Below are 14,299 nucleotides of genomic sequence, written 5' to 3' on the forward strand. Positions count from 1 at the left end.
TTTATAGATAAGTTAAATATGCCAATCAGGGGTATGCCAATTTCGTTATGTTATGTTGAAAGGGAAAGTACAGGCACAGCTGGTTAACTGGGCTAAAGTGTCTAGAGTTCTACAGCCAGCAAAAACAGTAAAGTTAAAAAACTAGAATGGTACCATGTGAAGTATAGTCCTTTACAACACAGGCCTACTCCAGCAGAAGGTGTGGAGGCTACCCACTCTCATGGGACATCTCATTGCTAAGGCGGACCAACCTGGAAAAACTATTAGCATTGGCATGGTCAGTCCCAAGGTGATGTTCCACAATACAGTCCATACCCTTAAGGAAAATTGACCACCTCACCAGTTTAGGATTCTCACCCACATTTGCATCAGCCTTCTGAAGGGACTGAGGTCTGTTTGAACACAGCCAGAAATGAGTCCCAAACAGGGATGGTCTCAGGTTCTTAAGTGCACAGAAGAATACCAATGCCTCTCTCTCAATTGCACTCCACCAATATTCCCTGGGAAGTAACCTCTTTCTGATGAAGGTTACAGGCTGGTCAGGGCCCTCATCATTTAGATGTGGGAGAATAACCCCAATCCCATGCTCTGAAGCAACTGTCTGTAAAAGAAACTCTTCAGAAGTCAAGTGCCTTGAATACGTGTGCTGTACACATGACTGCCTTCAGAATGTGAAAGGCTTTTTGACACACCTTTGTCCAGATCAAGTATTTGGGCTACTTCTTGGAAGTCAGCTCTGTCAAGGGGCAACAATGGTGCCATGCCCCTTCTTTAGTATCCAGTTAGGCATAAGATGGCCCTAACTTCAGTTTGGGTCTTGTGGGGCATCCAAGCCATATAGATCTGTATCTTGGGGAGGAGAGGTTGTACATGGCCTCCACCATCTTGGTAGCCCAAGTACAGCACAAATCCTAGCCGTATCTGGAACTTACGGGCGTTGATTTTCATAGTAGCCTGCTACAGGGTCTGAAACCCTTCTTTGAGGTGATACAGGTGGTCTTCCCTTCTGGAGCTGAAGACAGCAATGTCATCCAAGTAGGCTGCAATGAAGTCTTCCAACCCACCCAGGACCTAATTGACCAACCTCTAAAACATGGCAGAGGAATTCTGCAAACCAAAGGGCATAACTCAGAATTGTAAATGCTCCTCTTGTGTGGAGAATATTGACCTCTCCAAAGCTCCATCAGTTAGGAAAATCTGCTAATACCGTTTTGTCAAATCAAAAGTGTCAAGGAACTTGGAAGCCACTAACCTATGAATGAGCTTCTCAGCTCTGGGAATGGAGTAAGCATCAGTCTTGGTGACTAGATAGAGCCCCCTATAGTCCACACATAGCCTGAGTTCTGGGGCCATGCCCAGAGGGAATGCCTTTGGTACCAAGACCACTGAACTGGACCAGGGACTACAGAAAGGCTCAACTACCCCAACTCCAGCCTCTCGGAAACCTCATCCTTGATACTGGATTTTCTTCTTCTTGATCACATAGGGACTTGTCCAGCGGTCCTGTAAGGCTGGGGGTTCCACGGCTCCTTGACCCACACTCTTCAGCCAGGTTGGTATTCCACCAGAGTGGCCTCCTGCTCATACCACTGCTTCAAGACTTTCTGGCTTGCCTCCAGGTATTCAATGGCCTCTTTTTTTAGCGTTATACAGCTTGAACTAGAACCGAGACATCGGGTATCAGAGCGCTTTACATGAGCAGCAGTTTCATTACAGGATGACACATTTGTTTTTTGGGGGGGAACAGGGAGATTAAGTGATTTGCCCAGAATCACAGGATGTTAAGTGTCGTTGCCAAGACACAAACCTGGTTCCCCAGCTTCAAAGTCGACTGCTCTAGCCATAAGGCTACGTCCTCTTCCCAAAAGTGTTTCACCTGAGACCTATGGGAAAACATGCAGCACACTGCAACTTGAGGGAGTCTCTTGGAAGCTTACACCCACCCCTCCTTGACAGTGCTGAGAGTTCCTGTTGCGAGGTGGCCAAACAGAAGCTCAAAGGGATAAAGACCACTCCTGTCTTAGACATCTCCTCTAAACAAAAAACAGGCATGTTAGGAAGACGCCCCACTTATGGCTCATGGGCCCCGGTTCTTTCAACAAGCCACTTGTTTGGGCATGGTATGGTGTGGAAAACTAGTGGGTTACCCCACACTCATCTCACGTGGCCTTCAAGTAGGTAGACATAAAGTAGGACACAACCTCCTCAGGGAAACCCACTTGCCTAAAGATCCCCACCAGTGTTTTGGCCAATACAGGCACAGTCACTGACCTCAGAAGGATGGCCTTGACGTACCGGGGAGGGGGGCATGGTCCATCAAGACCAAGATGAACCTGTTGCCTAGGACTGTTTTGGAGTCCAGACACCCAATAATATCAATTCCTACGCTCTCAATGCTCAATGGATGTTCCTACCACAGTGAAAGGGCAGGAGAGCCTTACGTTTTGTCCCTGACTTGCCACTGGCATGGCTGGTAACACAGTACCTACAGAATACATCTGATTTTGTTCTAATCTGGGGCCACTAAATGGTGTTGACAGGTGGTCAAAGGTTTTGGCACGCCCAATATGCCATGTCAAATGCATCTTATGAGCCAGTTCCAGTAAGGAGGTCCTATAGCACTGGGGGACACCCAACACTCTGGTTGACCCTGGCTTAGGGACTTTAGGCTCATTATTCAGGAGACCATTCTCTCAATAAATATGATGATCACCAGAGGTGTCACCATTCACCTAGGCATCGCCATGTTGTCGTAAGCCCTTAAGAGTGGGGCACTCCCTCTGTGCCTTGCGGAAGTATGCCTGGGACTTCCTCTTGTAGCTTGCAAGACAGTTAGCTTAAGCAGGTCTCCCAGGGCAGCAATGTCTTCCACTGTAGGTTCCAGGTCATCAACCTCGGTCTCAGCCTCCTCCAAGACCAGGGGAAGTTCCAGGGCAAGTTTACCTCAATCCTTCTCCTCCTCTTCCTGGAAGGCACCTGGGTGACTGTTTCAGGCTTTAGGTCGTTCTGTCAGACTGCCATGGCAGTGTGGTCATAAGCACTCACTGAGGCACCGCCAACATCTCCAGATAAGATTTAAGCTCCACTTCCTTTCAGATAGTGTGGTCTAGGTCATCCCCCAGCAGACATTGCTAGACTCACAGCTATTTTCAGGATACCTGAGCACCCCTCCATTCTAGGGAAACAAAGCCACAGGTAGTGGTATGCCTTATTGTTGGCTGTCACAACCTGGTGGACTACATTAGGGATAACCTGCTCAGAGGCCAGTAGATTGCACCTAACAGTTCCTGAAACCTAAAAGACTCTTCTTCCTGTATCTTTCAGAGCCTCCACCCTCTGCCTATAGGTGGTGAGCCGCTGACTGTACCTTTTAGTGTTGTTAGGCATGCAAACCATAGACACCATCTCTCTGTCATCCAGGGACACTAGGGTATCCGCTACACGCTACATAAACGTTATTGGGGTCCACCTCCTCCCTGAGAACTACACTGGCAATCCCTGGGGTTGGCCCATCTGTGGAAGCTGTTCCCTATGGGAGCAGATGGCATCCCCCTTATTTGTGCTCTAATACCACTCATAGCACTTGATCTGGAAGGACCCCTGGGGCCTGTTCCCAATGAAACCATCCTTCCTATGGTTAGTGGATGACTGGATCTCTTTCCCTGAAATCTCATTTGGTAACCTTTAGAATATTCCTTTTGTTTTTCCCTGTTCTTTCTACCCTTCTCTTGAAAGGCAACTAATCCACCCTTCTTGGTGTCCCTCCAGGTACCTTTCTGGACACTCTGGTACTGATCCAGAGTGCAGCCTCTTTTCCAAGTTCGCTTTGTACAGTGAGCTCAATTAGGTGCTGCCACAACTTTGTAAAACAATTCATCAGTATGTGCTTATTCATAATCAAATTATACAACCAAACATAATAATTTACTTTGCTGGCCTTCACCCAACCATTCAGTGCCTTACTTGATGAGCATACAAAGTCTAACTATGACTGGTGTGACTAGTTCTGGCTATACCTGAACTTCAGGCAAAGCTTTTATGGGGTTAGACCAAACGTCATGGGAAGGTGTTTCTTCTTAAGCAGCCTATCTCATCCTGTCAGCTTTCTCAAGGGGAAAGAAGATTTCCCTCTCTGTGATGGGCATTTGCTTCCACAGGCTAGGCCCCAAAGTCTTCCTCTCAAATTCAATGCTTGCACAAGGCCAACTCATGGGCCTCCAAACACTTGCTATTGCCATCCCTTACCACAAAGGTAAAGGCACCAAGAGGCAGATTTAGTAACATTTCATTCAACACAGCGCAGCAAGGTGACTTGCTGTGTTGTGTTACGTTAAAGAGAGACATCAGAAATGTGCTACACTACACTTGATACGGTGCATTTCTGCTGGTGCAGGGTGGGCAGCCTAGCACCAATGCAGGCACCCTTGAACCATGGCGCTACGGTGCCTGCGTTATGAGCAGGATTGTTTTTGTGCAGGAAGGTACACATTCCTGCACAAAAACAATCCCTAAAGGCATTGTCTTTTTTCTACCTGTGATGTGGAATGCATCACACATAAAAAGAGGAAGTAACGAGGAGAAATATAGATATTTTTCCTCATTATACCTGGGTCTGGGAATCACACCATTTTGATGCATTCCCAGGTTTGCAACTCTTTGTAAATCTGGGAATGCACCAAAGTTTATGGGTGGATGTATGGGAACTCCCACACTCCACCCCTGGAATGCCTCCCTGCTGCAAGGTAACGCAAGGCAGCAAAATGCATTGTCTCGAGTTACTTTGAATTTACTAAACCCTGCAGAGCCATGCATGGTGGTTTTGTGTGGCTTAGTCAATCCCAGTGAAGGGTTTGCCTTGCTTTGCATCACCCTGCATGATGAAAAGACAAGGTAAACATTTTTAAATCTGCTCCCAAGTCTTTGAGAATGTGGACCCTTTTACCTCCTTTAGCCACTTCAGTGTCGCTGCCACCATCTTCAATGGACTCAGAGATCTTCCTTGCATTCAAGACTTGTTCTTTCTGGCTCAATCATGGGCCCTTAGGGCAGCCTTCTTTTCCAAGACCAGGGTTAACCTTTTCTCCTCCAGTGCCAGCTCAGCTGCTGATTTTGCCCTTTTCCTTTTAGCAGCCAGGCCAGGGTTAATCTTTTCTCTTCTAATGCCAGCTCTGCTGCTGCTTTTGCTCTATTCTCTTTAGCAGCTGGGGCTAGCTTTCTTCCCTCCAGGTCTAGGGTATCCAGCTTTAATTTCATGACCCTCTCCTGTTTTCTGTCCTCCAATTCTGCAGAGGTCAGTCTGTGGGAGGACCCACACCCCTTCTAGCTCTGGGGCCATTGCAAGGTCACCTTCCTCTTCTTGCTCAATTTCATCCCCAACCTCTATTTAATCATCCTCTTGCTCCCTGGTTTGTAGTCTGCAGCACGTGGACTTCATCCAAAGCTCTGAGGGCTAAATTGTACTCTAGCTTCTTGGAGACCTTAGCCTGCTTCAGCCATCTCTCATCACGCAACCTTCTCAGCTCTGCTGTATTGAGACTCTCAATATTGCTGAGATTCACCTTCATTCTTGCAAAAAATCGTAGGTACAAAATATTGCTCAATTGCAAATAAGAGGAAAAATTAAAAATCAAGAATCGATATTGATGTCAGATGAAACAGTGATTTTTGGTTTTATTATAAATCACTGAGTGGTACTGCAAAAACACAAGTCCTAGGTCCCACAAGCAAGGAATTGAAGTATTAGTTGAGAGGGGGGTAAGTTCACACTTCAAGCAAAAACTACAAGCCTTGTCAGGGTGAGCAGTAAAGCCAATAAATTAACCTGAGTTCAACCACCTGGTAGCTATGACACAAAGCAGACAGGCTTAACTTAAAGGAAATGTGCAAAGTATTTATGCAGTAATCAAATAGTAATAAACTCAAAACACAACACATGAAACATTCCACACAAATTTAGAAAAATAGATTACAATAAATAAAATGACACCAAATTGACAAAATTCCAAAGACGTGAAACCAGAGACATGAATTTTAAAAATGTAAGATTCAAAATAGCACCCAAAAGCGTTAAGCACTAACCATGGTCCTCTGTTTGCTATTGAACAGTTCTAGGCACAAGTTAAGGCCGACCGCGATGTAGCCTGGGTTGGCTACAGAATTCAGGTTTGTACCCAGTCAGAAGTTTTACCGTCTGATATATACTTTGAAAAGGAAATAAACAATCCGCCATGGGACAATACAACAGGCTGTGGCTAAAGAGGGATCCATGTCATTTGATAGCCTCTGGACCTTGCATTCTTAAAAGATAAAAAAGACAAATAAGGTTCTAGACCAATGGCTTTGCAGTTTGCATGTAGTTCATGATGCTTGTTCATAGTTTGCTGTGCTTTGTTAGAAGGATTGTGACAAAAGCAGCAATATAATGCACTTTCTACGTAAAAGCAAATCTGTGATCCGTATGTTATGTTCTGCTCTGTAGAAGGCACAGTAACTCTCTATGCTACGACTGTGAGTAGACAAAACACAGATATTTCCAGCAAGAACATTAACCACCAGAGTTATCTTACCATTTTTATCTCCTCAATATTGCTGGGCACAGAAAGATACAGCAATCGTCTGAACCCCATAAGAGATTTTAAAACACATTCTTTATATGATGAATTAAGTAAACCAGAATAGATTTACCGTCACATTTGCCCTTGTTAACATGATTGTGACACTCACAAGACCACCCCTTTTTTTCTGTCACACCTTGACCCCTAATTTATGGGATCCTAGAGTACATTTTTTTCCATTTCCAGAACTGTCTGGATGCAATAGTGGAGTGCACCCCTTTAAGTTGGATTTCACCACGATATATAGTATCCAATATAGTAATTTTCTTACTCTGGCCTAAATGTGCCTCTAAGGTCTTGGGACTTCTACTACTCCTGGGTGAATTCTACAAAGAGGCCGACTGGTGGTGCAAAATGTCCCCCAGTGGTAGGGCTACAATCACAATTTAGTTGACTCCATTAAGTGATTTACTGATGGTCTAACGGTGCCTTCAGGTGTTGGACTAATTTTGTGCCAGGACCAAATCCAAAATGTCCCCTTCATGTGGGGCATCTTCTCTTGTCCTGCTAGGCAAATTTTGGATTTAGCCCCCATAAAGAATAATAAATGTCAAAGCCAATAGTATCCAGATCATAAATAAAGACTTGGGCTTTCCTAAAAGTGACACAAATGACCTCGAATGATACTCATATTCACTTTTGTTTACCACTTTATGTGTCAAGCGTATTTACAGGCTGCTGTGACAAATTGGAAGCACATTCAGAGGGAAGTCACACACAACATGAAAACTCCACCCTTTAGATGACATCACAACCAACACCCATCCATATCCATGCCCTGTAAGATTTTGTCCAAACTAGTAGAAAGTGCTTTGAGACCTCAACAAGAGTTGCCGGAACCGCTATAAAAATACTAAAATACTAATTAATGATTAATGGCATGGATTTATTTCAGGTGGTGTCTCTGAAACGCTGATAGGGCTGGGGCAGAGTCAATCACATGTCAGGGAAATAGTTAAAATATACTTTGCATCAGCATGTAGCAGAATCAGTCCGAGCTTATCCCTACTTTCATAGAGGCCAACCTATTTCTAAGCGCATTTTAAAATCCTTCTTTTTTGGGCCTTTTCCTCCTATCCTACCATGTGGTAGTCACTGACATTGCCCCAGGTGCTTTAAATGCACAATGCCTTTTCGATAAATACATATTAGTGAGAACCTACAATGCCCATTTACAAGTATGTTTAAATCCTATCGAATTTTTAGCAATGTTACTGATATAATATGCTTTAAAATGCAACATTTACTCTTTTTCAACAAAACCCGTGAAGGGCAAAATGTCTCTAAATAACTATAAAGACATATTTTATTTTGATAATTGTTACTTGGTCACACCATTTTAAAAAGCCCTATTTGTAATTCATGCTTCCAAAAGCACCTAAAGACAACTCCTAACCCTGTGTAAAAGTGTCTTTAAATACTCTCAACTTTTGACGTTTGGGAAGAAAACTTAGAATGGGATCCTATAAGTAATCGTCTATCAGGGCCTCACAAAACCTTCTGAGTAGCACTTTGTGTGGATGGATGTGAGTTGAGTGAGGAAGAAAGGTGTTTATATAACCTCAACAATCAATAATGAACAACCGTGTATGCTAAGGCACTCCACTACAACTAAAGACAGAGAATGCAAGCTGTGATCAGAAGGTGGTTTAAATTCAAAGATGGGTGCTGGGCATGACTACAGGTTACTATGTGGTTGATCCAACATCTCAAGAGAAGACCTGCCAACAGATACGATCCTACCATGCGTAACACTATCTCCTCTTCTCCGAAGGTCTCCTGGTGAGGGGGTTGAAATCACATGATGGGAGATAACATTAGCTAGAAACCCCTGTTCAGTATGGGTTCCCAGGCCATGTTTGGAGACTGGGCACTAGTGATGGCCATGAGGGGTTTTGCATAATCTCTAGCATCTGTTTTGGCGGGTGGGGGATCGGATGTTAGACCTGCCCAAAGTCCCTGCCTCCCTCTCTATGACTCCTCACTCATGCCTTGTAATAGGAAAGGGCTTACCGCCATGTCCCTCCATAGATACAATCACTTTAAGTCCCCACCTCCTTTCACACAGCAATATTTATCGAAAAGGTTGCAGGCTTGCAAATAATATGTTACACACACTTCATAGACGTATCCATGTTCAACAGATGTTGTCAGAGCATAAACAGATCTTTAAAAATCCTGGTCTTTGCCTGCTTTCCCAATGCATCTTCATGGCCCACCCAGGCTTCTTCATAGACCTCCCAGATCCAGAATCCTGAAGTCAGGCCTGACTGGACATGTAGGTAATGCATTCTCGCTAACTGTGGGACACAAACGTTTGCTCAGACATCCCTGGAGGCCCTATCCATCATTCAGTACACACATATTTCTGCTGAAGAATTCAGGAACACAACCTACTGGATCTATCAGCACCAAAAACGATGTGAGGAGGACTCTTGCTTCTACAACAGTGATCACAAGAGGTTGCTGGGACCCCTATGCTTACCTGTAAACTTAAACTGAACATGTGGGTATCACGTTTCAAAGATAGAAATATTTATAACATGGCTTGGTCTTTTCATAATTTTCCTCATCCAGACACAATGCATACCACACAAAATACTACGACTAAAACATTAATGTATGATTTTGGTCCATACCTGACATGTCCATATTGACGTAATAAGGAATCCATCATCCTTAAAAACATTGAAAATGTCAATAATTCCTCGAGAATATCCAAAAACAGAAACACTTGCATCCGATGCAGCCAGGTTAAGTGTCAGATAATCAGTAGGCAATAAAGAAGTTCTCTGTTTGTAGAGAATAAAGATCACAATGCTGTTTCCAAACCAAGATAGCCATCCTATGAGTAGAAACACAAACAGAGTTATACAAAACAAATCTGCATGGAATGCTCACTGGCTGTATACAATTTAGTGGCAGAAATGCAGATACACATTATTACTACACGGCCTTTGGTCAAGTAAGGTATTGTTGTTTTTGTTCGACATACTATTATTATCTCTTTCGCCATTTTAGTGTCTGGTACATTAATGTATTCAGACAAAAACTACATGAGTCATCTAGTGTAATCATTGAAACAAACAGTCTAGAGATCCAGAGGATGTCAGTGGTAACGCTTCTTTTACTAATGACAAATTTAAAGTGCTTCTGATTTACCAAGAGTGGTGTTAATCCCTTAAAAATTGTGCTGCTCCCAAACTGGACCAGATCAACACACTTTAAATACAAATTACAATGTAAATAGTAAAGCACATTAGGTTTTACACTAACAACGCAACAAATTATTAAAATAAAACCATGAAGGTTTATTAAAGGGTGTATATTATTACAGAAGGCAAATAAATGGTTAGATTCAGCCAATTAGTCATGTAAATCAAGTAACAGAATGATGCTCAGAATAAAATGCATATAATAAAACATTAGCCCAAAATACTGTTCACTTCAAATAAAATAAGTCATAAATCAGAGGTCAGACCAACATAATCTTGCCACCTAAAGATCAGGGGATAATAAATCCAACACCCTTCGGAGAGACTTTCTTTTGTGATACAAAGTACAGGAGATTATGTGGCTTAATGGCTGGAGTGTCCGACTTTGAAGCTGAGGAACCAGGTTCGAGTTTGGCTGGAGACTCAAACGTCCTGTGTTTCGGGGTAAATCACGTAATCTCCTCGTGCCTTAAAATGAACTTGTCTGTCTGTAATGCACCTGGTGCTCATGTAAAGCGCTCTGATCCCTCTGGGTTGAGTTTACGCTGTATAAAACTTCAAAAAAACTGAATCATACATTCAATACAAGTGTGCAATTGTTTAAGTAAATTCCTCTTTTTGCATGATCGCCTCCAAAGTTTTGGACTGAGGCCTCCTAACCAGACATCGGTTCCAGGTCTCTGACCCTTAAAATTGTATGTGTAATTAGCTTATACATAATTATCATGAGTTAACTTATGCATAAGTCCGTATTATATGGTACCAGGGCTACCAAGAGCCTGTAAGTTGAAGTGTTGCTCATGGACTGATGCACTTATTGTGCCATCGTGAGTGTGACAAAGTACTCGACCTTGCTATTTAAACTAATGACAAACAGTAAACTTTCCTTTTTAGGTCGGGCATTCAAGACCTCTTGTATATACTTTAGTATAAACTTATATGTGTATGTACTTTGTGGGCTCCGGAGATCAGCCCTAGGACTTGTCTCCTTCCGCTTAGGGACTTTTTTTTCTGTTCAACTGCCTCCATTTAACTCTTCTGATAGAAAACTACCAGCAGAGGTCAGTAAAATACCAGAATTACTTTAGCACTATCTTAATTCCAGTCCTTAGAAATTGCCTTCCATGTACACCAGTAGACAATTATATTTTTTTTAAATCTTGTATTTTCAATGATATGACCACCGAAAGCCTTGATTTTATAATAAAAACAGAGCTCTGGACTATACCATTTCCCGTTGGAATGCAATATTTCTCTCCATATATTCCCATACCTGGCGTGTCACGCAGTTTAGTGCTTACTTTCCCTCCATGTTAAAGAACAGTAGATGTTTCAGCACCCAGGCTAATGTGCTGCAAAGCTAAATACATATAATGTCCCAAAGGCGAGACTGATTGCATTGCAAATGCCTGTTATTATATATGTCACCCCTAAGATATACCTGGTGAGTGCTAAGGCCCTAAGGCAAGTGCGGTATATTAAAAAGTCGGATATTTTCTTTATATGTCCAAACAGTGAACAAACCGACATAAACGCAAATGCACCAGAGATGCTTATGTCGGTTTAGTAAGCACACTCACTTCAGTCGTCGGCAAGGTTTGGCGTGCACTTGATTGCAGGTAAATTTAGTTGTGAGGTAATGGCATTTAGAAGTCACTTTGTTAATATGTTTCGTTATGACACAATTGTGGTGTTCATTTGTTTATTTGTTCTGGGTGATGGCTTGTGGCACAGAATAAGTTTATTCAGCACTGGTGTTAGACTACATGTTTTATTTTTATTTTTATAAACACAATGTTTGTACAAATTTCTTGATCCGGTTTCTGTTTTTTATTTTAGTTTCTGGTTGCATGACTGTTGAGGGCAGATCACAATTGTGGAGTTGTGAAATCTTGCAACATAAGCACAATTCAGACTGGGATGCACATTGCTGAATCACATGCTATCTGTTTTATTGCAGTTACCACTGAGGAAGGGCAGTTAATGCCGGAAATGCATCGTCATGCTATGAGGAAAGTGGGAATCCCCTTGTGTTGTGTCGAAAAGCCTGGATAGGCATTCGTTGAATATGGCTTAAATACTGAATATGTTTGGACAAGAATGGATCATGGATTGAAATCAGTAAGAAATAAAATGGACTAAATATGGAAGAAATCATTGGAATTCATCTGTTTGTGAATTTCTCTTTTTGCTGTGCATCCTGTACTGGGACATGGCGAGGCTCCAACATTACTCTAATTAAAGGTTTATTGTGCCAGGTTGATATGGCAGTGTAAAACTGCACACACAAGTTATGCAGTGGTCGGCCTGAGACATGATTAAGGAGCTACTTAAGTGGGTGTCATAATCAGTGCTTCAGGCCCACTAGTGACATTTAATTTGCAGACCCTGGGTACAGGGGGTACCACTTTACTAGGGACTTATAAGCAAATTAAATGTGCCAATTGAGGATGAACCAATGTTACAATGTTTAGGGGAGAGAGCACAAGCCCTTTAGCACTGGTAGTAGTGGTAAAGTGCACAGGGTCTTAATACCTGCAAAAACGAGATGAGAAAAGTGGAGGAGGTAGGGAACACATTTGGGGGGATATCATCCTAAGGCTGTCAGGTCTAACACGTGTCGCTCCCAGCTGAAAGCGGGGAGAGCTACCCAACCCCTTAGGAGTTCTCTTCACTAAGGCGGAAGAACCTGGAGAGGCCATCAGCATTGGTGGGGTTTGACCCCAGACGGTCCTTCACCATAAAGACCATTCCCTGTAAGGAGATGGATCACCTTAACAGATTGGGATTTTCACCCCTCATCTGCATGAGCCATCTGAGGGGCTTGTGGTCTGTCTGAACCAGGAAGTGAATCCCAAAAAGTTAGGGTCTTAACTTCTCCAGTATCAGGACCACAGCAAAAGCTTCTCTTTCAAAGGCACTCCACTGCTTTTCCAGTGGAATTAACCCACGAATGAAGGCTTTCAGTTGGTCTAAGGCCATCTTCATTCAACTGTGCTTAGACCACCCCTATGCCATGCTCTGAAGCTCCCGTCTGCACTATCAACTCTTTGGAGAAATCAGGTGCCTTGATTTCAGATGCCGTACACATGGCATCCTTGAAGGTATCCCAGACTTTCTGGCAAGCGCCTGTTCTGATCATTGATATGGGCTTCTTCTTGGACGTTAGCTCTGTTAAGGGGGCCAAAATGGTGCCCGGTCCCTTAACAAACCTTCTGTAGCACCCTGCGAGGCCCAAGAAGGCTCTCACTTCTGTCTGAGTTTTAGGTGGTTCCCAGGCCATGATAGTCTCAGTCTTGGCCAGGAGGGGCTACACTTTGCCCCGTCTACCAGGTGACCCAGGTACACAACGGAACACTGCCCTATCTGGTGCTTATTGGCCTTGATGGTCAGGCTTGCCTGTTGCAGGGCATGAAGCACCTCATGGAGGTGATGCAGGTGTTCCTCACAGCTGGAACTGTAGACCGCAATGTTGTCTAAGTAGGCGGCACAAAAGGCGTCCTTACCTGCCAGGTCCATGTTAACCAACGTAGGAAAGGTGACAGCGGCATTCTTCAAGCCAAAGGGCATCACCCAGGAATTGGACATGGGCCTCTGGGGTTGAGAATGCGGACCTCTCTTAGGCCCCCTCGGTCAGAGCGATCTGCAAGTACCCTGTTGTCAAATCACAGGTACTGAGGAATCTGGCAGTGACCAGCCTGTCAATAATGTCCTCAGCTCGGGGGATGGGGTGTGCATCAGTCCTGGTGATGGAATTGAGGCCCAGGTAGTCCACATAGAACTTAAATTTTGGAGTGGTACCCATTGGGGCAGCCTTTGGTACCAGGGACTCTTGGAGGGCTCAATCGCCCTTAAAACCAGCATCTTGGAGCACTCCTTCTTGATACTGGCCCTCACCTTATCTGACAACCTGTACATTTTATTCTTCACAGGTAAGAAGTCTCTGGTGTCAATATCTTGGACTCACAGGTCTGTGGGTTCAGGGGTAAGGGAAAACAGAGAGGCAAACTGTCCCTGTAACCCGTAACAGTTGCTCTGCTGCTCTTGGGTCAGGAAGGAAGAGAGGTTGATACCTTCCACTGACTCATCATGTTACTGGCAGATAGGAGATCATGGAGAGGCTCACTCTTCTCTTCCACTCCCTCATCTGTCACCAGGAGCATGCTTACTTCTGATCTCTCAAAGATAAGCCTAAGGCAATTCACATGGCGCACCCTTAAGGAGTCTTGGGGGTCCATAGGGTTACCAAGAAGGTGGACTTTCCCTTTCGCTCTTTGACTTTGAATCGGCTGGTCCAGGGGTCCTAGAGAGCCAGTGGCTCTAATGGCTCCATGACCCATACTCTCTGACCAGGCTGAAACTCCACCAGAGTAGCCTTCTGGTCGTAGCAGAGCTTCATGACTTCTTGACTGGCTTCCAGATTACTTTTTCCCTTCTTCCAGGAGCAATGCATCTGGTTGTGATGGGCCA

General features: G+C 43.9%; 1 protein-coding gene across 2 annotated transcripts in view; it reads right to left on the reverse strand.

Annotated features, from left to right (window-relative positions):
- The window catches only part of LOC146821009 (visual pigment-like receptor peropsin), a 737,141-nt gene that overhangs the window by 581,311 nt on the left and 141,531 nt on the right, over positions 1-14,299 (reverse strand). The window contains exon 2 of one of the 2 annotated variants that reach the window (XM_085609320.1): positions 9,254-9,459. In XM_085609320.1, the coding sequence (XP_085465446.1) occupies positions 9,254-9,459 (206 nt within the window). Of the gene's footprint in view, positions 1-9,253; positions 9,460-14,299 lie in introns of those variants that run through there. The other variant, XR_014962652.1, reaches the window with a different exon arrangement.

This window comes from Triturus cristatus, chromosome 6 (assembly GCF_964204655.1).
Source record: "Triturus cristatus chromosome 6, aTriCri1.1, whole genome shotgun sequence".
Taxonomy (NCBI): domain Eukaryota; kingdom Metazoa; phylum Chordata; class Amphibia; order Caudata; family Salamandridae; genus Triturus; species Triturus cristatus.